At 41.9% G+C, this 23,804-nt stretch overlaps 1 protein-coding gene across 4 annotated transcripts in view; it reads right to left on the minus strand.

Annotated features, from left to right (window-relative positions):
• Positions 1-4,925: 4,925 nt before the first annotated feature.
• The window catches only part of CTCF (CCCTC-binding factor), a 49,167-nt gene continuing 30,288 nt past the window's right edge, over positions 4,926-23,804 (minus strand). The window contains exons 5-12 of one of the 4 annotated variants that reach the window (XM_027119580.1): positions 21,054-21,187; positions 17,596-17,716; positions 16,856-17,005; positions 12,937-13,097; positions 12,225-12,407; positions 11,311-11,446; positions 7,579-7,740; positions 4,926-6,415 (exon numbers count right to left, since the gene is read on the minus strand). In XM_027119580.1, coding sequence (XP_026975381.1) covers positions 6,231-6,415; positions 7,579-7,740; positions 11,311-11,446; positions 12,225-12,407; positions 12,937-13,097; positions 16,856-17,005; positions 17,596-17,716; positions 21,054-21,187 — 1,232 coding nt within the window. In that variant the 3' untranslated portion in view covers positions 4,926-6,230. The remainder of the gene's footprint in view (positions 6,416-7,578; positions 7,741-11,310; positions 11,447-12,224; positions 12,408-12,936; positions 13,098-16,855; positions 17,006-17,595; positions 17,717-21,053; positions 21,188-23,804) is intronic. The other 3 variants (XM_027119582.1, XM_027119581.1, XM_027119584.1) reach the window with 3 other exon arrangements.

Consider the following 23,804-nt stretch of genomic DNA (forward strand, 5'->3'; position numbering starts at 1 on the left):
CAGAGGCCAAGTGGGACTCAGCTCCCACAAGGGAGTGACTCATGAGAGGGAGAGAGGCCTTCAACTTGTTCAAGACTGTCTCTGTGTTCTAGACAGCATGACACTCCGTGGGTGCTCAGGAAATGCTAAAAGCTCATAATGAGGAATAAGCCCCGCCTGCACAGGGTGACAGGCCAGGCTGCAGCTCCCAGAACTGCCAGGAGGCTCCCGTCTCCCGTGTGGAGTAAGAGTGTGAAGGTTTCACATTCAATGGAGTCACACAGGATGTATCATGGGGCTATGCCAATGGAGGAATCTCCTTCCGGCCTTAGCTGCATCACAATGTCACTTTTCTTGCCCCCTCCCCAACCCAAACCAACCTACTTGTAAACAATTTGAATATATACAATTAGAACAGAAAAGCTATGCTGAAGATACAGATAAACTGCTTGCTGTTCTATGAAGAGATTTTCTGTTATACTTAAAAAAAAATTGTTGGGACTTCCCTGGTGGCGCAGTGGTTAAGAATCCGCCTGCCAATGCAGGGGACATGGGTTTGAGCCCTGGTCCGGGAAGATCCCACATGCCGCGGAGCCACTAAGCCCGTGTGCCACAACTACTGAGCCTGTGTGCCACGACTACTGAAGCCCCCACGCCTAGAGCCCATGTTCCGCAACAAGAGAAGCCACAGCAATGAGAAGCCCGCACAACACAATGAAGAGTAGCCCCCGCTTGCCACAACTAGAGAAAGCCCGCGTGCAGCAATGAAGACCCAACTCAACCAAAAAAATAAATAAATAAAATTAATTAAAAAAAAAATTGTTTTGGGGGGTGGGGTGGGGGCGGCTGTGTGGCTTGCAGGATCCTAGTTCCCCGACCAGGGATCGAACCCGGGCCCCCTGCAGTGGAAGCGCAGAGTCCCAACCACTGGACCACCAGGGAAGGCCCTATGCTTAAAATTTTTAAAAAGCTATGTGGCCACTGAAACAACTCTGGTAGGGGGTGCTCTGGTTCCTGGTGGCAGTGGGGGTTAGCCCATGCCTGGGATGGAGACCAAATGCCCTGACAGCCTCGGGCCACTAACATTCAGTCCAAGTTGCTGATTGCCTGGTTCACAGTCCCAAGGCTCCTGACGATACCGATTTTTCTGGGAGACCCAACTGTATGGATACCACAAACCAGCTGAAGCCTTCACACAGCTTCTCCACTGTTACTTACTTTTCACTGAAAACTGGAATTCTGGTTAAAAAACCCTATAATTATCTCGAGATCATAAAAGCTATTTATGACAAACCCACAGCCAATATAATACTCAACGGTGAAAAGCCGAAAGCCTTCCCACTAAAATCTGGAAGAAGACAAGGATGCCCTCGCTCACCTCTTCTATTCAACACAGAATTGGAAGTCCTAGCCACAGCAAACAAGAAAAAGAAATAAAAGGTATCTAAATTGGGGGACTTCCCTGGTGGTGCAGTGGTTAAAAGCCGCCTGCCCATGCAGGGGACACGGGTTCGAGCCCTGGTCCGGGAAGATCCCACATGCCACGGAGCAGCTAAGCCCGTGCACCACAACTACTGAGCCCGTGTACCACAACTACTGAAGCACATGTGCCTAACAAGAAGCCCCCGCAGTGAGAAGCCTGCACACCGCAACAAAGAGTAGCCCCCGCTTGCCTCAACTAGAGAAAGCCTGCGTGAAGCAACGAAGACCCAACGCAGCCAAAAATAAATTTTTTAAAAAAGTATCCAAATTGGAAGGGAAGAGGTAAAACTGTCATTATATGCAGATGATATGATACTATATATAGAAAACCCTAAAGACTCCACACAAAAACTACCAGAACCGATAAATGAATTCAGCAAGATACAAGATTAACATACTGGTTACACTTCTTTACACCAACAAGGAAATATCACAAAGGGAACGTAAAAAAAATACCTTTTAAAATCGCAATCCAAAAAATAAAATACTTAGGAATAAATCTCACCAAGGAGGTGAAAGACTTACAGGCTGAGAACTATAAAACATTAATGAAGGAAACTGAAGATGATTCAAAGAAATGGAAAGATACCCCATGCTCTTGGATTGGAAGAATTAATAATGTTAAAATGGCCATACTACCCAAAGCAATCTACAGTTTTAATGAGACCCCTATCCAGTTACCCATGATATTTTTCACAGAACTAGAACAAATAATCCTAAAATTCATGTGGAACCATAAAAGACCCAGAATTGCCAAAGCGATCCTGAAGAAAAAGAACAAAGCAGGAGGCATAACCCTCCAAGACTTCAGACAATACTACAAAGTTACAGTAATCAAAACTGGCATAAAAACAGACATATGGATCAATGGAACAGAGTAGAGAGCCCAGAAATAAACCCAAAGCTTCAGTCAATTTATCTTTGACAACGGAGGCAAGAGAATATATAATGGGGGTTTCTCTGGTGGCGCAGTCGTTAAGAATCCGCCTGCCAATGCAGGGGACATGGGTTCGAGCCCTGATCTGGGAAGATCCCACATGCCACGGAGCAACTAAGCCCGTGTGCCACAGCTACTGACCCTGCGCTCTAGAGCCCACGAGCCACAGCTACTGAGCCCGTGCACCACAACTACTGAAGCCCACATGGCTAGAGCCCATGCTCCACAACTACTGAAGCCCACATGGCTAGAGCCCATGCTCCACAACAAGAGAAGCCACCACAATGAGAAGCCCACTCACTGCACCGAAGAGTAGCCCCCGCTCACCGTAACTAGAGAAAGCCGTGCGCAGCAATGAAGACCCAACGCAGCCAAAAATAAATAAATTAAAAAATATATATATATATAATGGGAAAAAGACAGTCTCTTCAGCAAGTGGTATTGGGAAAGTTGGACAGCTGCATGTAAATCAATGAAGTCAGAACACACTCTCTCGCCATACACAAAAATAAACTCAAATGGCTTAAAGACTTAAACATAGACATGACACCATAAAACTCCTAGAAGGGAACATAGGCAAAACATTCTCTGACACAAATTGTACCAATGTTCTTAGGTCAGTCTCCCAAGCCAATAGAAATAAAAACAAAAATAAACAAATGGGACTTAATCAAACTTACAAGCTTTTGCACAGCAAAGGAAACCATAAAAAAACTGAAAAGACAACCTATGGAATGGGAGAAAATACCTGCAAATGATGTGAATGACAAGGGCTTAATTTCCAAAATATACGAACAGTTCATACAACTTAACAAAGAAAAACAAACAACCGAAGCTAAAAATGGGCAGAAGACCTAAAGAGCCATTTCTCCAAACAAGAAACACAGATGACCATATGCACATGAAAAGATGCTCAACATCACTAATTATTAGAGAAATGCAAACCAAAACTACAATGAGGTACCACCTCACACCAGTCAGAATGGCCATCATTATAAAGTCTACAAATAACATGCTGGAGAGGGTACGGAGAAAAGGGAACCTTCCTACACTATTGATGGGAATGTAAGCTGGTGCAGCCAGTATGGAGGTTCCTCAGAAAACTAAACCATAATTCAAAAAGATACACGCACCCCTATGTTCAAAGCAGCACTATTTGCAACAGCCAAGACACGGAAACCACCTAAATGTCCATCAACAGATGAATGGATAAAGAAGATGTGGTACGTATATACAGTGGAATACTACTCAGCCATAAAAAAGAATGAAATAATGCCATTTGCAGCAACATGGATGCAACTAGAGATTATCATGCTAAGTAAGTCAGAAAGACAAATACCGTATGATATCACTTATATGTGGAATCTAAACTATGACACGAATGCACTCATCTATGAAACAGAAACAGAATCACGGACATAGAGAACAGACTGGTGGTGGTGGTTGCCAAGTGGGAGGGGGGATGGGGGAGGGATGGAGTGGGAGGTTGAGGTTAGCTGATGTAAGCTTTTATATATAAAATGGATAAACAACAAGGTCCTATGTATAACACAGAGAACTATATTTAATATCATATGACAGGGGTCTTCCCTGGCGGTGCAGTGGATAAGACTCTGTGCTCCCAATGCAGGGGGCTCAGGTTTGATCCCTGGTCTGGGAACGAGATCCCACATGCATGCTGCAACAAAGAATTTGCATGCCACAACTAAGGAGCCCACCTGCCACAACTATAGACCCGGTGCAACCAAATAAATAATAATGAAAAAAAAATCCTATGATAAACCATAATGCAAAGTAGTATTAAATAAAAAAGAATGTATATATAACTTAATCAACATAACATACTGTAAATACTTCAATTAAAAAAATTAACAAACAAAAAACCTATAATTAGTGGCCAAAGCTTTCATCTAAAAGGGGCTTGCCAAAGGAATCTACCCAGAAATGGCCAACAGCAGCAAAATGGTATTACACTAATGCATAAACTTCCTAACACACTCCCTTCCATCCTGCTTCGTAGGTGCTAACAAGCAGCTGTGCTATCTAGGACTCTCTCCCCACAGCCTGGTGGTGGCACATCTGTCTCCCTTTCAAATGAACTTCTCTAGAGCAGACTGGGCCCAGCTTCTCTCTGTTCCCCTGCACTTGGCAGAGCTCAATGTATTTTGATCCCAGCTCTCCTTGAGCTGAGATCTCGAGGCCAGAGATTCCCATCAGCCCCTTCTCCTCTAAGCTCTGTGACCCACCTGCTCTACCACAGGCAACCGGCTCTTCAGTTGGATCATGGGGCTGACAGCTGTATACACTCACCTCTCTACTCACATACCACTTTTGGGGCACTGAAACTTGCAGCAGGATGCACTCAATATTCCATCACCTGCCAAGATCATCTCTCATTTGCTAGAGAGGAAGTGGTCATCCTGGAAACATAGCTTGCGTCTGAAGGGCGAGGAGGCCTGCACCGCCTGAGGCTATGCACATAGACCCCTCTGGGCCCCTCGTTAAGCAGGAATCACACAAGTTGGAGTGTTTGGAGCACTTGTTAATCCGTTATGATTTATTAGCTGTACAGCAGTAGATCCTCCTCCCCAGCTTTCAACCCCATTACATATTTTATTACAGGTCTCATGTTGGCGTCCTAAAATAATGAAAAATATCACACAGTACAGCTAAGTACAAAATGCATCAACCTAGAGTCTGATAGCTAACTGATGGCTCTCTTAAAAGCAATACACAGAAGAAAAAAGTGTTTGAAATCAGCAAGACTGAGGCTCTCTAAAAAACACATTTTAAACATGTGACAGTTCATGTGCAAGAATCACTTTTTAGTTGGTTTTGCTTCACATTATTATTTTTTGAAGATTCAAAGTTTAAATTACTGACCTAGTGAAATTTTCTGGCCCAGCTTTTAAGAGCTGCTGTGACCCACTCATAATCACCCTTCTGCTTTAACAGAGGATGTATAAAACACAAAATTCAGCTACAAACAAAGCAAAGAAAATGTAGATGGGAAATCATAACAAAGTTAATTGTACAAGGTTCAAATGCTGGCTCCATGGGCTGGAAAATTATGATCTTCCATGTGGGTGTCCGTCACTAGTGGGCAGCAGTCTGGGTGCCATTCTGCTACATGATTGTGATCCAATTCCTTGTCAACATTTACATACTACAGTCTGTGGAAACTTAATTTGCAAGTAATTAAAATGCTGGGTTTTCTTACACTGCACTTTTCAACCTCTTAATTAATGGAAAAGATTAAAATGTAAAAAAAGTTATTTACAAGCTTGACCATACCAGAAACTTTGCCAAGAAAGAGGCAAAGTCTTCAGGACAGAAACCAATCGTAGCATGCCATACTACTGGTGTGCAACTGACTCCAAGCAAAGAGAGTCAGGGCAAAGCAAAAGCAAAAACCAGTTTAAAAGTCTAAGTCCTTCCCAAGTCTGCATTTACAATTAAAAACTCTCCTGGGAAGAAGACCATAGAACTCTGGGAAACCCAGTGGTGGTTTCTGGAGTGGTTTACCATAGCAAGAGAGAGGGTTCAATGTCTCTGTTTCCATCTAAGAAAACCAGTTAGGCGTCAACACTGTCCTCAGCACTTCACAGTAAACCCTCAGGGACTCAGAACATTCCATTATTTGCTAACATCAAACAGCAAGTTCTAGTTAAATCACATTTTTCTAACATCATCCTTGAAGTTTTAGTTCTCAGTATGTTTGGTAAAATGATGCTTTTCCCAAAGCCAAAAGAAGAAAGAAGGGAGAAAAATTAAGATGCGGGCCGTTTAAACACAGCCCAGAGCAGTCCTGGCAACGAGCGAGGCCCCGCCATCACCGGTCCATCATGCTGAGGATCATCTCGGGCGTGAGGTCTCCGTTGGGGGCGTCTGTGGCGGCTGGCTGGGGCTCCTCTTCCTCCCCCTCTGCGGGCTCTGCGTCTGGCTCTTTTTTGACTTCAACTATAATGTTCTCAATTGCACCTGTATTCTGGTCTTCGACCTGAATAATAGCTGTTGCTGGCAAAGAAGAGCATGAACAAAACAAATGCTCCATTAAAGCCCCCAAGGATTGCAAGGGTCTTTTCAGACTTGACACTAAATGAATGTCAGCAACACAGGAAAGCCTTAGATTCGATACAGAGAAAGTCAATCAAAAAGACCTAATAACCTAAAATGCGGCCATACACAAAGCCCCACTACTCTAGATACTATCAAAGAACAAAATGTTGACACTCCTCTTCATATGACTCCCAAACTGCGTATTAAAAAACTCATAAATTTGAGTTTAAATGTCATAAATTTGGGCTTCATAATACTGTGTGTGAGACAGGCAAAAAATGCAGATGGTGCGGGACTAGGAATACTTCACAGAGTGTGGGATGTAGGTCCGTTTTAGAGATGACCCACCTATAGCAAAGAACCTGACATTTTTGAGTCTGAAGTCCTCCCAACACCCAGGGCCCTCCCGCCAGTTCACTCACTCAAATGTGTGTAGGCAAAATAGTTCCCGGGATCTTTAGAGTCAACCACCCCATTGCAATAAGACATCTGGACACGGGGCTCAGGGAGCATGTTAAAAAAATAGATGAAACCCTGTATTTGTTAAAGAAAGAAAAAAAATTGCCAGCTTTTAGGAGATTCATGAATAGGACAGAGATCTGAGACCCTGCAGAGCCTGCTGTCACAAGGGCCACGTCCCGTACAGGACTGCTACGTGGTGTGACGTGGAGGGTGAACACCTCCTCTGTGTCCTCTCATAAATCAGGAGGCCAGCAATAGAATCCACCAGCCTGGATTTCTTAGGAGGGACAGTGTCAGCTCAGAAATTGCTTTTTCCCTCTATCTTTTAAAATTTGGCTGTTTTACGTTCATTACCACATCAATTTTGCCAGCTGACTATGACTCTGGTTGTTTTGTAAAACTCTCCCACATTAACAGTACCCACCTTGTAGAACTTAAGTACCCTTCTACTCTGGATTTTCTCCTACTGAAACCTAACAGGCCTCTAGAGATGTTCCTCCGTAAAAACCAAAAAATCGCTTCCTGAGAGTTTGTTCCCAGTGTGACCTTAATTTGTTCTCATGGCTCAGTTCCCATCTACCCAAAGAATAAGGACCTGTCTGGCCTCCCCACGTGTTAGGAGAGGACGCCAGCCTGCTGTGCTGAGACAGTCAACTTACGCTGGGTCTGTTTGGGCTGGTTGGTTCTGCCAGGGGGGCGTCCTCTCCGCTTCTTGGCAGGTGGTGGGGCTGGGGTCACAGGCTGAGGCTCTGGCTCGGGTTCAATCTCCACGGCAGGCTCCTCCTCATCCTCATTGTCATCCAGGTCTGGCTCAGCATTTTCTTCTCATGAAATCAGGAAGAAGAGGTAGTGGGGCAAGGAGAAGAGTGGTGGAAGAAAAAATAACACACAAATAATCACATATTCTGTGAAGTCTAGTTACGTATTTATTTTCATCGTTAAAAGCCCATTTAAAAAATGCTTTCACTGGAATTTTTGTTATCAGTGTTAACAGAGTACACTGGTATTGATGCAGAATAAGCAAATCAACCCAAATACTATTATTCATATTTTATGTGGACTGGATATTACTTTTTTCTCTAAGCTTTAGATATCAGAATGTTGAGTTTTGAATTCTTAGAGGCAACTCCACAATATGCCAGTTATATTAAAAAAACCCACAAATGGTGTTCTAAGTTGAAAATGAAACAAATGTTCCCTCTACCTACTACACAAGGATAAAGCAGGACACTAAGCCTGATATGGACCCCTGAAGAGTGGTAGAAGGTGTGCATGCATGTCTGTGTGTATGAAGTTCTTGAAGCACCGTGAGGTCCTATTTACTAGGAAAAGCATAAGGCCAAGTTTTGGGATTTAATTTAATTCCCAGCTGTTCCAAACCTAACAGGTCATTCTTAACTCCCTTACCTTCTCCCGACTGCCATTATCACATAAAAGGAGAGGGAACTACTATAGAAAGAACACTGACGAGGAGCCTGATAATATGGCTTTGAGTCTCAGATCTCCTAAGTGTGTGACCTGGGACCATGACCACACTGAACCTCAGTTTCCTTGTGTAATCTCTAAAGCACTCCCAAGGATCACAAGGACTGAGATAATGTCTGTAATCGTGCTCTGTAACTTACATTCTACTACATAATCACAGTTGATTTTTACACTGTACATCACAGTTTAAAAATTCTCCATTATTCCATTTAGGCTTCATTAAGTAAGAGATATTACCCTCATTTTATAGAAATAGAGAGAAGCTAAGTGATTTGTAAGGCACAACTAACCACAGTTTGGGGCTGTTCTGCTGCCCACACCTATAGGCAACCAAAGAGTTCTTGCTACCCCTCCCCCATTGCCAAGGCACAAAATGTACCCCATCTGCCTTCCTCCAAGAAATGCAGGTTACAAGCACATTCTCTTTCTCTAGCACCAAATGTTTAAATTTAGAAGTCTGTGGGTAAATGCCTGATCTTCAGGACAAAATGCCTTATTTGCCAAGTGACTGAAATCCTAAGTGAAAATGTGGGGAACGTACTGGTACGTGGCAGAGTGTCAAGGACGACACGCTTTCCTGCTGAAGTTATTCAAGCCCCCTATTGCCTAAGTTGGCCCAATGCCTAGAAAATTAAACAAATTCAGTCAGAATTGGGGGAAAAAGCACACAAAGAAGGTTAATAGGGTCAAAGGCTTATTGGCTGGGAGAGACTTTGGCAAAAAGCCTTTGAAAATAGCAGTAGACTCTGCTGGTCAATTTCTGCCGATGGCCAACAGGCAGAACTTCTGGGAGGGAACAAATCTGACTGTGTGGCCTTCACCAGCCCAGAAATTCTGGGATAAAGAGACACTAGGGAGCTTCCCTGGTGGTGCAGTGGTTAAGAGTCCGCCTGCCGATGCAGGGGACGCGGGTTCATGCCCCAGTCTGGGAGGATCCCACATGCCGCGAAGCGGCTAGGCCCGTGAGCCATGGCCGCTGAGCCTGCGCGTCTGGAGCCTGTGCTCCGCAACTGGAGAGGCCACAACAGTGAGAGGCCCACGTACCGCAAAAAAAAAAAAAGAGAGACACTAGGTATGAGGTCCAAAACCAAACACTGTGCTGTACAAACCAGCAGTGCAGAAGACAAAAGGAGGAACTGTAGAAACCTATTAGGAACTATCAATAAACTCTGCAGGTGAAAGATGCTTCTGGTAAAGTACAATTAGAGAATAGAACTGGTCTTGTTGGGAGATGAACCACAGAAATGAACAGGGAAGAACCATAAGAAAAAAGGGTATGGGACAATGTCTGTGAGTAGGAGGCTCTGCAACGAAGAGCAACTACAGGTATCCTGAAGCTCAAGGTTATCTGTGGATCTCTGCTGGTACTTGAGGCCCTCTGACATTCCTTGGCACCTCCCAACAGTCCATTCAATTTCTTAGGCAAACAAAGGGATCCCACAAAATTCTCAGTAGAGAGTGATGCGCTTTATAAAAATTAAGCAAAGTGACATTTTAAAAGAGGCATTCACTTAAAACCCAGTGAATGAAGATATTGCTTAAAATAGATTTTCTACTAAAAAAGGCAGCAAAAAATAAACTACTCTTATGCTTAGATGAATATTCTCCCAGAAACAGTTAAAGTTCTGAATAGAAAAGTGAAGTCTTTATTTAGATTAAAAAACAAAAGGGACTTTGTTATAGATTTAAGTATTAAAAACCTAGTACTGGGGCTTCCCTGGTGGCGCAGTGGTTGAGAGTCCGCCTGCCGATGCAAGGGACACAGGTTCGTGCCCCGGTCCAGGAAGATCCCACATGCCGCGGAGCGGCTGGGCCCATGAGCCATGGCCGCTGAGCCTGCGCGTCCGGAGCCTGTGCTCCGCAACGGGAGAGGCCACAGCAGTGAGAGGCCCGCATACCGCAAACAAACAAACAAACAACAAAAAAAACCCTAGTACTTTCATGAACAAGTTTGATAATAAAACCAATAAAGTAACATAAGTTCTTTAACACATTTTCAGAAATTTCATTTCCTTCCCCACTATTTCTACTGACAAGCAATGCAGAAGACAAAATGAGAACTCCTTAGAAATACATTAGGCATCATCTATAAGTGCATTCTCCAAAACAAAACCCCTCTACATCCTTTTCCACAAAAACCTTAAATCTTTAAGTCACAGATGTGACTTCTTAACTGGCTGCCAGTAGCCCAAGTATCCACATTATAAAACCTAACACTATGGAATAAGTTTGTATAATCAAACGTGATTCCTACATTACCAACACCTTTGTTTGCCACCCCTTTCATGAGTCTAGCACCACAACGCATATACTTTCTGTCTGGATTTCATGACTAACACCCCAAAGAACATCAATGGTAGGAAAATAAGCAAAGTTTTAAATTATAAATGGAGAGATTAAGGTAGGAAGAGAAAGGCTGACCTTCATGGATTTGATCAACACATCTCAAGGCTAGGCTGACACAGGCAGTCAAACCAGAAGTTGGTCAGGATGCTTAAGCAACCTTCTTCATGTCCATTAGATTCACTGCTCAAATCTAGACCAGCTTCCTAAATGTAAAAGCTATGAACATAGAAAAGAAACTCTGCTGGCCTTAGAATATCACTAATCTGAGTAAACTGAGTAAAGATATTAATTTTGCTTCGGCTTTAACTGAACATAATATATAATATCTTATCAAGCAATGGAATGCCATGAGAAAAAAAAAAGAAAAAAAAAGAAAATTTGCTCCAGGGATAAACTAACTGCTGTTGTAAATATATACACACATCAGGAAGATTAGAGGTTTAAAGGAAGTATGAGAGACTGGCTTATCTCTGTAACCCAGCATGTCCATATGTAAATACACTGGAAACTCTGCACCAAAACCTGCCATGTATAACTAACTCAAGAAACAAGTTACTTACCACTGTCAGAGGAGTCTTCCTTTTTAGAGCGCATCTTTCTTTTCCTTCCACGTTTACTCTTCTTCGTTTCTCCTCCATTTTCCCCTTCTACACCATCTGGACCAGCACAATTATCAGCATGTCTTGCCATGGTATTCTAACAAAAGGAACAAAACCCTCTTTCACATTACTAAAAAAGGTAAGATTAAAATTGGAAGTTCTCTTTTAGTTCAATAAAAAAAACAACCGGGGGGCAGCGGGTGTTGGGGGGGGAATCCTATTAAGTCTCAATGTTCTAGTATCTGCTAAATGTGTCCTGAACATACTCTCCCCATCAGAGGAAATGGTCTCCATCTGGAGGGGGCAGGGAGAGAGACAAGGGTGGGCAGGAGAGGAGAGTTGCTCAGAGATGAGGTTGGATCCTCTGAGCAGGGGAGAATCAGACCAACCTCCCTGTCCTGTGCAGACCTGACAAACATGGCCCTAAGTGAAGATCCAGGACAGAACTGTTAAAAAAAAAAAAGTACTGAGTTCCCAGGACTTCCCTGGTGGTCCAGTGGCTAAGATTCCACACTCCCAAAACAGGGGGCCTGGGTTCGATCCCTGGTTAGGGAACTAGATCCTACATGCCACAACTAAGAGTTCACATGATGCACCTAAAGAGCCCACATGCTGCAACAAAGATCCTGCAGGCCACAACTAAGACCTGGTGCGGCCAAATGAATAAATAAATAAAAATATACTGAGTTCCCCATCAGTGGAAGGGTTCACACATGGACAGAAAACCTCAAGGTGGGGATGACTGACCCTTTTCCAAATGACAGTTCATCTCTATATTTATAAGCTCAGTGGAAAAAACTGCCCTGCTTTGCAGTGGAAGCTCAAGAACGTGGTATCAAGAACTGTAAGACAGGAAGTAAAGTTCTGACTCTTACCCGGCGTGTAAATGTTTTCCCACACTTAGAACAGACGAAGGCCGCGGGGACAAAGTTGGGGTCATGATAGCGTTTGAAGTGCATGTCAAGGAGCTGTTTCTGGCGGAAGGTCTTGTCGCAGTGGCTGCAGGCATAAGGCTTCTCCCCGGTGTGGGTGCGCTTATGCATGATCATGTGCCTCTCCTGAAAGAAAGTGGGGTGGGGAAGGTCTCAGAGCCTGTCCTAGGGCTGCTACCTCAGCCACCATCTGTGTGCATGTAGCTGACAAGACCTTTCTCTCCCAAGGGTCTAGGCTCAAAGCTGCTTATTGAGAGGATAAAGTTAACCATACTGGGGTACAAAACTGCTTCCCCAAATCCTAGGACAGATACGCTCACTCCTGCTGGGCTGCTTCTGTAGATCACTCCCAAGCATCAGGCCCCAGAACCAGATTCTTCCCTTCTCTCAAGTCCGGGACTTACTTCCCATGGTTTTGAGAAAAGCTAGCAGTCTGCCTGGAGCAGGTGGAGGGTAGGGGAAGGTGTGACTGAATAAAACTGTCAGTTGGAACCAGACATGATACAATCGAGAAGCAGGACCTTCGGTGACAATCTCATAAACCACGTTTGAAAATATCCTTAAAAATAGTCACCATACAAGGTATATAAAACCCCCCTGATAAAACCTAACAATAATGGGACATCAACCGTTTTCTAACTATGAAAGGCTCTACCTGTCTGCAAGCGTAATCACACTGATCACACTTAAAGCGCTTCTCGTTCTTATGTGACTTCTGGTGCTGGATGAGGGCATAGCGCTCATGAAACACAGCATCGCAGTATCGGCATTTCTTGCCCTGCTCAATGTAGGAATGCTGCTTTCGCAAGTGGACACCTGAAAGCAAAATAGAAAGCGCGGTCCAACTTGTGAAAACACAAACAAGCATTTCAAAGAGTTAAGAATACATTTCTTTCTGCTTCTTAAAATAATTACTCTGGCTGTTATACAGAAAATGAATAAAAAGAATAACAGACGTGGGGAGACTAGTTGAGACGTTGAAACTGGATAGGTGAAAGAAGGTGGTGGTTTGGATAAAGGAGATGGCAGTGGGTACGGAGGGAAGGAGAAGAACTAAGAGTGATGAGAGACCTAAGAAGTTGAATCAACAGGATTGAGTGACTGACCAGAGAGTGAGGAAGAGAAAGGTGGGTACCAGGAATGACCTCCAGGTTTCTGGCTTGGAAAACTGAGCAGATGGTGGGGCCATTTACTGAGACAAGGAATAGTGGAACAAGGCTGAAGCCCAAGCTGTGTTTATCTCTGGGGCAAGGGAGTAAAGGGCTTTTAGACCTTCAGTTTTGGACATGTTGAAGTTGAAATGCCAATGATATCAAGTAGGGATAGGGATGGCAAGGAATAGATGGGTACATAAGCCTAAATGAGAGGACAGATTTGGAGCAGGATTTGAGTGAGACCAAGAGAACTGATGAAATCACTAAGGCAAAGAAAGAAACAGTATGGGTCATGCCTTAAGAAACCTAACAGTTAAGGCCAGTGAGAGGAAAAAGGATTAAAACAAGAGAAGGCTGAGAAGGAACAGTCAGAGAAATCAGAAGAAAACCAACAGGATGTAGTGCCATGAAAGCCAAAGGAAGACAGTGTTTTAAGGAGGAGGGTGCAGCCCGCTATGAATAATGATGCTAAGAGATCAAGGCAGATGGGGGAGTTGAACGTTTCCTGCATTCTGCAATGTGGGGTCACTGGTGATCTTAGTCAGTCACTTTATAGAGTGATGGGTATAAGCCAGATGGGAAGGAAACTAGAAGCTGAGGAAGAGAGGGCTGTGAGGGATATAACTCTTCATGAGCATTGGCTAGAAAGGAAACAAGAGTTAAACCTAGAAGGGAAAGACTTTTTTTAAAAAAAGACAAGAGAGATGAAAGCACATTTGGAGTTGAGGCGAAAGATTAAGGAGTGAGAACATGAAAATGAAGGTAAAGATGCGATACCTGACCACGGAAAGGCTGCCAAGAACACAGGAGAGTGGGATCAGGGCAAAGGGACAGGCCACAGACAAGAAGAGTGACACAAACTCTCTAGTAGCAGATGGGGAAAGAGGATGAATGCAGGTAGATTTACACATCTGATAACAGGAAATGTGAAGTTTCAACCTGTTGCCTTTATTTTTTTGTGAAGTAGGAAAAGAGGTTACATACTGAGACCACGGAGGCAAAGAGAAAAGGGAAGGAAGATCAGAGGTTTAAAGAAAGTTAACAATGATTTATTCTACTCTGTCATGGAACCTCCCACATCGCAGGCACCCAAACATTTGTGGAATGAATGAATGAATGGACAAACTCGCTGAGGAGAATGCGAGCACAATTGATGAGGACAAACAGCTGAATTATTCAGGAGCCCAGCTGCATTTGGGATCATGAATTTATGGTGCTACCAATCTGCTCAATCAAGGTGATATCACATCAAACTTAAAGAGGGCCAATTCTGGGGAATGGAAATAAGGTAGGGGAAAGGGATGGCTCACTTTTAACTCTCTACACATGTTCACTATATGAAGGCCTTTTATACACACATATATTATTCCAAATAATTTTTAGGCCTCAACTTTCCCCTTCTGGTCCTCAGATAGAGACTTAATAGTTAAAGACTTTCTTTCATACATTCTTATTAAATACTTACAATAATGATTCTGTAAAGTAGGAATTATTCTTATACCTCAGTTAAAAAAAAAAGACTTCGAGCAGTAAGTATTTGAAGGTGAATCTTGACTCTGGTAGGTCTGTCAAGATTCTCCATGCTTTCCTGTGTCCCAAAAATGATGAATCTTAATTATTGCATATTAGTGTGAAATCAGACCTGCTTTGGGGAACACAAACTTGTTTGGGAATAGTTTTGGGAGATAACTATTATTTGACAGCTCCTAGGCAATTAAGTGCCACATAAAGAACTTGTTATGCAGGGTCTAAGGGGTTTCATGCAAGTATAAAACACTCAAGGTTTTTATTCGCATCATGAAAGTGAGTAACTTAAAAAAAAAACTAAATAATTCAAACAGGGGCCTAACAGCTCACACACTGCCATGAGATATTACTGGTTTAGGTTTTAGTTTCTATACAGTGCGAACAGTAAAACTCTTTCATTTACCTGAGGACAGTACCTCTTAATTTTTTCTAACAAAGTCCTTTCAAGAGCAGAGTAGGATGAACACATGACCCACTGGATCTTATGTGGAGCCCAAAGTCCTCTACTTCAAGCTCACAGTTTCATCTTAAAAACATCAGTCAGTCTACAGTTTGTTCAATATAGTCATATTAACGTAAAAATGTTTTAAGATACCAGCTCAATTGGATAACTTTACTCAAAACCTTCTGAGTATAACCAATGCTGCAGAAAGACAGGCCAAGTTTATGCTGTGGCTCAGTATGATCCTGATATGACCTGGGTACTTATGTACTCCCCTGTGTGAGAAACAGCTCTAGAGGGTTCGAGAGGACTCAAGTCCAGTTTTGCCACTCATAAGCTGTGTTGTGTAGCTTTGGTCAAGACATCTGTTCATCATCTATAAAGCTAGAATATACCTTGATGACTTCATATGGTAGTTGTGAAGATCAAATGAGTAAAGAAGTAAAATAAAAGTAAAAGACAACCTGGAAAGTACAATTTATCTAAGTTTATATTATTATTATTATTCAGGGAGCAATGAATTTTGGATAAAGAACAGACTGGGGCAATATTTTTATCTCTTTTAAATAATAAAAATGAAGGGATAAATCCAGGTGACCTTATCTTTAAGAATATGGGTCACAGTATGGGACTTCCCTGGTGGTGCAGTGGTTAAGAATCTGCATGCATGCCAATGCAGGGGACATGGTTCGAGCCCTGGTCCAGGAAGATCCCACATGCCGCAGAGCAACTAAGCCCGTGAGCCACAACTACTGAGCCTGAGCTCTAGAGCCCACAAGCCACAACTACCGAGCGTGCATGCCACAACTACTGAAGCCTACATGCCTAGAGCCTGTGCTCCGCAACAAAAGAGGCCACTGCAATTAGGGGCCCACGCACCGCAACAAAGAGTAGCCCCCACTCGCTGCAACTAGAAAAAGCCTGCGCGCAGCAACGAAGACACAACGCAGCCACAAATAAATGAATAAATAGATAAATTAATTTTTTTTTAAAAAAGAATATGGGTCATACTAAAATTTCTACCACCAAACTCTGCCTCTATATAAACTCTAGTTTAATTATGCACAGATATATAGCTATCAACAAACCAATAAAAACAGTCCCATTACCTAAAGTACAAATATTGTGAAAAAAACCTGAAGTCAACTGACCTTAGTTCGAATCATACTATGTCACTTCTCTATTTGGGGGCTTTAATTATACTGTTTTCTCTCATTACAGCTGCCATTAATTTATAGATGAGCTATAGTCAGGGAAGAATCTTGTAGCCTAGCTTCAGTAAGAGAAAGAAGATAGAAGAAAGTATCACTAGCACCTAAGCAATGACTTTTATTAAACAGCAGGCCATTCACATTCACAAAACTTACATGAAGGAAGTAATTTGTGATCTCCATTATTCTCACAAATTTGTCAAAATATATTTTTCATTTGCCACTAGTTAATTTACTTACCCAAATCACTTTTTCGGGCTATGACAGTGTCACAGTGGGGACAGTGAAATTTGGCCACATTTTCTGTGTGCTTCTGTAAAATGTGCATCTTCATGGTACCACTTTGGGTAAACCGTGCATGACAAATATAACATTCATAAGGTTTTTCCCCTTAAAAGGAAATACAAAATGAACAACTTAGATGAAATAACTGAATACTATCATTTAATTGGAGGGTAATCCAGGTGGCAGATGTGCTAATCCACAGAGAATCTACAGTTCTTAATTTAGGAAGGATGAGGCTCAGGCCCACTGCCTGGCTCATGCCTATCTTCAGAGATGGAAAAGAAGTCCCAAACTAAGGCCACCACCTCTGCTTTGCCCAGCTCTGCCACGGAGTCCTTCACATTTTAGTAAGAGTAGTTCCTACAGCAGTACTTACCTTTGGGGGAAAGCAGACGGGATGACAGGAGGACCTGCAAGATTTTCTTTTTAGGAAAAGAGAGTACTCTGGAAAACTGACAAGTTGGGTTACTTATGTAACCTACCCAGACTTCTTCTAACAGTAAAAACTTTCCATTCTCCAATGTATATTCAGAGCAATGAACTCCAAGGATATGCCAGAGAAGCATTTATCAATTATATACTACTCTCATGCCAGCTTCCATTCAGGTAACTAATAGGGGCATATGGTGGTTCACAGGGTCCCACGGGATCCACTAAAAAGCGGTTCATTAATACGAGGAAGGGAGAAGTCCTACCTGAATGGGTTCTCATGTGCCTTTTCAGCTTGTATGTGTCCCTGCTGGCGTAACTGCATAAGCTGCACTGGAAAGGACGCTCTCCAGTGTGAGAGCGAATGTGACGTTTTAATTTGCTGACCTGAAACACAAAAGCAACCGAACCTCTTAAACTTTCGTTAACATAGATTGTGACATGAGAATACTGTGGGTCAGGCACAAAAGCTTATTTTTTGGACACTGCAGTTCATAATACAGAAGAAGTCTAAAAGACAGTATTTCTTCCTCCTCATTATTTCTAACTGTTGCCTCTCAAATCCCTATCATAATCCAAGGGAAAAGGGTAAAATGGATAGGGGCATAGATGAGTCAAGATGGGCTATTATTAACTGTTAGGCTGGGTGATAGGCACATGGGGGTGTATTATACTAGTCTATCTACTTCTACATATGTTTGAAATTTTCCATAATAGTTTAAAAATAATCCATGCTTATTTATGGATCAATTTTCTAACAAATTTTGAATCCAAGTTAATAAATGCATTAATTCCCTTAAGTCTCTCTTCCTATCATCAGCACTTCCCTAACAGACCAGGCACCAGGGGCCTCTCACCTTCCTCACTATGGACTTATGCTTTTCATCTTTCATTAAGTACCTTTCCAACAGAACAGTGACTTTCAAACTTGACTCTAAGAAGTGTTTTGAACACTAATGTTTCCTTTGAAAATTTTAAAAAGTGTTCCAATTTTTACATTAAAATCTCACTGTATTTCTAAGTGCTATATAGTCAAATTCCACACACTGTAAGGCTAAAGAATGGTCCCAACAGCATTACTGAATAATTCTCTTTCCAAAACTTGCCTATTTATCATATATTAAATTCCTATATACACAAGGATCTATTCTTTTTCAACAAACTATTTGTTTATTCCTGCTCCAATATCACAGTCTTCATTTACCATATAGTTTTCAAACAGCCAATAGCACAAGCCCCTCATTCTTTTTTTTGTTTTTTAAATTTATTTATTCATTTATTTATGGCTGCGTTGGGTCTTCATTGCTGTGTGCGGGCTTTCTCTAGTTGTGGCGAGTGGGGGCTACTCTTCGTTGTGGTGTGCAGGCTTCTCATTGCGGTGGCTTCTCTTGTGGAGCATGGGCTCTAGGTGCACAGGCTTCAGTAGTTGTGGCACGTGGGCTCAGTAGTTGTGGCTCATGGGATCTAGAGCGCAGGCTCAGTAGTTGTGGTGCACAGACTTAGTTGCTCCACGGCATGTGGGATCTCCCCAGACCAGGGCTCAAACCCGTGTCCCATGCATTGGCAGGTGGATTCTTAACCAGTGAGCCACCAGGGAAGCCCAAGCCCCTCATTCATTTTTCAAAATTTTCTTAGTCATTCATATTTACTCTTCCAGCTGAAATTCAGAATCAAGCTGAAATGTGTATTTATTTATGTCCTTTGGAAAAATGTGAGACGTTTTCCTCTTACAGGTAGGTATCAGATGTTTTTTGCTGTTCAGTTTATCCCTAGGTCATTTTATTGCTGTTAAGAGTTTGAACCTGTTTCCTACTATTGATATTGTATAAATAAGTCACTGATTCTTGTGTATTTATCTTGGATCTGACCACCCAAATGAACTCTTACTGCTTTAGGTTTTTCAGCCAATACTCTTGAATTTTCTATGTAAGCAAATATGTCTGCAAGACATGACAGTTTTGTCTTTCCATTTATAATTCATTTATTATTTTATACTATTAGCTAGGATTTCCAATACAATGTTGAAATGGTAACAGTAGGAATGGAAATCTTGTTCCAAAGTTTAATGGGAATACTTCCAGTGTTTCAGAGTTAATTAGGCTGGGTTTACTATAGGTTTCCAGTATATACTCCTTATAATAAATTTTTTTTTTTTTGGCTGCATTGGGTCTTCGTTGCTGCACGGGCTTTCTCTAGTTGCAGCGAGTTGGGGCTGCTCTTTGTTGCAGTGTGCAGACTTAGTTGCTCTGCGGCATGTGGGATCTCCCTGGACCAGGGCTGAACCAGTGTTCCCTGCACTGGCAGGCAGATTCTTAACCACTGCGCCACCAGGGAAGTCCCTAAAGATATTTTTTTCTACTCTTGACTTGCTAGAACTCTAAACAGTAATAAGTATTAAATTTTATGATTTTTCAATAACCTATAGAAATGATATGGTTTTTCTTTAATCTCTCAGTGTAGTACAAACCAATAATATCCTAATGCTGAATTATTCTTGCATTTTAGATACATTCTATTTAGTAATCACTTATTTTTTAAATCTATTACCAAATTTGGTTTGTTAATTCACTTAGAATTTTGGTTTTCCTGTGAGAAACAGAAACAGTTTTCTTTTGGAAGTATCCTTATCCAGTTTTGGTTAACAGCGTAGCCTCAAATAATAAAGGTGATAAATAAAGCAAGCAAGCTAGCTAGCTGATGGGCCTTAGTTGCAGCACGTAGGATCTTAGTTGTGGCACACAGGACCTTCATTATGGCACACAGGATCTTTTAGTTGCAGCATGTGGGATCTTTTAGTTGAAGCATGTGGGATCTAGTTCCCTCACCAGGGATGGAGCCCAGGCCCCCTGCATTGGGAGCGCAGAATCTTAGCCACTGGAGCACTAGGGAAGTCCCTAAAATCTTCCATTTTAAAGTGCTCTTGGTATAGTTACTCACTTCTTTGAAGTTTGGTAGAACTTGCCTGTAATAATATGTGGATCAGTGCTCTGTTTTATTAGATGATTTTTAAAAAATTAATTAATTAATTATATTTTGGCTGCGTTGGATCTTTGTTGCTGCGTGTGGGCTTTCTCTAATTGTGGCGAGCGAGGGCTCCTCTTCGTTGTAGTGCGTGGGCTTCTCATTGCAGTGGCTTCTCATTGCGGAGCACGGGCTTTACATGCGCGGGCTTCAGTAGTTGCAGCACACGGACTCAGTAGCTGCAGCACGTGGGCCCTAGAGTGCGCAGGCTTCAACAGTTGTGGCGTGTGGGCTCTAGAGCGCAGGCTCAGTAGTTGTGGCACATGGGCGCAGTTGCTCCAAGGCATGTGGGGTTGTGGTGGGTCTTCCTGAACCAGGGCTCGAACCTGTGTCCCCTGCATTGGCAGGCAGGTTCTTAACCACTGTGCCACCAGGGAAGTTCCTATTGCTCCTTTTTGTTTTTGTTTTTTTTTGGTTGCGGGTCTTAGTTGCGGCATGCATGTGGGATCTAGTTCCCTGACCAGAGATCGAACCTGGGCCTTATCCACTGCGCCACCAGGGAAGTCCCGTTACTGCTCTTTTTTTAATGGGAAAACCTTTCACACTCATTACAGGTTTTTTTTTTTTTTGGTGGTAGGGAGGGGGAGTGCGAGTGTAGTAATCTAGCAAGATTTTCTATCTTGTATTAAGTCAGTATGAGGACAGTTCATACTGGAATCATGATGATCTTCAGAGAGGAACCAACAAGGAGCTGAATACTCACTTCTACACTGGCGTAATCGCACATGGAACACTTAAATGGCTTCTCATGGGTGTGTTTGTAACGACGATGCCGCACCAATTCTCCACTAGTCACAAAGGCCATGTCGCAGTCTGGGCACTTGTGAGGACGAGTACCTAGAGAAAAGAGGGTATAAAAGAAAGACAAGATTAAGGGCACAGTTAATTACAGAGTTCAATGTGTGACACAACTGCTACATGAGGTTGGATCCTGGTCATCTCATCAACCCTCCCTGAGAGTAGCTCCAAAAACTATGGGTGAGCCCAGCTGACTTTACAACATTAACCCCAAAATATTAGAAACACATGCCAAACATTTAGTTTCTCTTAATTATCCATTTGAGTATGCTGCCTTTGAATACAAAATATTTTTTACCCCTATTTTGTGAATATTCTGGTCACTATGGATTAAAGGTTAACAGAAACACCATTCTGTTTCAACCCTTCTAAAAAATATACAACATCTTTAAACCTCAATTTTTATCAAGTACAGGCCACAGAATTAATAGTTATTTGATTCAAGATCCTTTTGCACATCAAATCTTACTGTTATTATGATTATACATATAGGGCCACTGGGCTGTCCATATTGACCAACTTTTTCTTTAAAAAAAATACAAATATAATAACATGTTTTCTGTATAAATTTGGTTTTGATAAGGTATTCTAGAGATTTATCAAAGGCTTTATAAAGTAGTATTGCCTTTTATGTTATGTGATTTAAACAGATCATTTTCAAACATCAATATCTAATATTCTGTCATCTGAAAGTCAAATCATGGAATATTTAAATATTTTTATGAACTAATAATATACCCTCTATATTTGTTTTGTTTTTTCTTTCACTGAGATAATCTTACTGTTTTTAATATTTCTTCCCATAGTAGCCCCATAACATAACAATACTTTAGTAGATCTTCTCTAGCCACTTTATATTCTGAACACTGCACTGAAAATATCCTGCCCAGGTAATAATGATAATAAAGAGATAAAGCTGACAGTAGAACACAGTGCTACCTTCATAGGTTATTATTTAGAAACTAGGGAGTATCTGTAATTGTGGGCTGTGGGTAAGGGGTGAACAGCAAGGTAATCTCAAACACCAAAATCAAAGGCTACTTTTGAGAGTGGAATTAAGAAGAGTCACAATGTAATGAATGGGTCCAGCCATCTGCAGAAATGATTCTCCCAGAGATTGAGAAAACACTGGAGAGGGAAATGTGATTGGATATGATAGTAACTAGAAAGTTCCAAAGAATGTTCATTTGCTCAATTTGCTTCTTTACTACCACTGAGGATTAAGAGTGAAGGATAGAGTTCTTATCTATGAAAAATGTATAGTCTGGTGGTACAAACAGGTAAGTAAAACGACGACTAACAAGAGAAGGAAAGCAACATCCATTTCTATTAGGACGAGGTAAGTTGAAAACAAAGAATTTCCAATGTTTACCTAGTATTATCTAGGAGAGAGAAAGAGGCCTGCCTCTGGTAGACATAAGCATGGCAATTAGGAAAGAAGTGGACACTGCTGTGGGACAGGAGTTTTCATCGGGTTGACCCACATGACTGCCTACGTCCCTCTGCTCAAGGTCCATGGCTCACCAAGTCACCCTTCAATTGCTACAGCATCCTGACATAGGCAAAGGCGCCCCCTAGAATGCAATACGACTGCATCTAGAAAATAAAAAGGTATATTCCTCCACATAAACTGATTTTCTGATATGAATCTGACTCTTGAGGATTTGGTTAGTATGAATTAGTCCTGCCAAATCATTCCTGAATAACCAGACAGACTGATTTTCTTATTTTCAAAGCTGAGGACTAGACCATGACATGCAGCGCCCACATCAAGGCACTCCCGTTCTGGCAAGTCCTATAATGCGGCCAGCTGCTTTCATGTAGTCATATGCCCTTTCCCTAGGGTTTCAAACTACCAAATAAAAAATATTATTATCAAGTGTCTGGGTAGAAACTAGGTAGTTGGTGAAAAGTGACCAAGTCACATTAGCAAATATACTAATGCACAGTATACTGCTCATTGGCCAATCCCTACTTGATCACATTCATCAGACAAACAGCACATCAAATAAAAAATAAGAATCATCATATAAAACGAGGTGGAGAATCTGGATAGAGGAAAGCTATTCTGCATGAAGAACTAGGTGAAAGAAGTTTCTATTAGCACTTGCAGCCAAATGCCAACGCCAAAAGTATAAAGAGCCCAGAAGAGAGTCTAAAGAGAGCTTTAGCTCATAGTCTCTCCTCTTTAGTGACCCCAGAACATGACTGCAGCCAACATGAAGCTAATATTAGAGTATTAAGTATGTGTGGACCATGAATAAATAAATGTTTGAATTGCTGGAATGGTGCCTTAAATTTTCCATTCTGGGATTATGAATTATCTTCTTTGAGGTAAAACAACCAGAAACCATAGTTTTTACAAAGGTAGGATTTCATTTCTGTTTCTAATGTTCTTCCTCATAATGCCTGGCAATTACTGCCTGGGAATTTAGGGGGGGTTAGTTTTTGTCATTGCTGTTAAAACCTTAGCAACACAGTGGTGATACCTTTGGGAAATATTATAGGTTAACTACCACAGAAAATCTTTTTCTGAATCACCATCCTTATAAAATTTAGATTATTTTCCACTAAACTTTCTTTACATTTGCCTATAACTAAGTCCATCTGCTTACAATAAATCAAGATCACAAAGAGGGTACCACAAGAAAGAACA

The sequence above is a fragment of the Aethalodelphis obliquidens genome, unplaced genomic scaffold, assembly GCF_003676395.1.
Source record: "Aethalodelphis obliquidens isolate GAN/ISIS:26980383/991018 unplaced genomic scaffold, ASM367639v1 scaffold20, whole genome shotgun sequence".
In the NCBI taxonomy this organism is placed as follows: Eukaryota; Metazoa; Chordata; class Mammalia; order Artiodactyla; family Delphinidae; genus Aethalodelphis; species Aethalodelphis obliquidens.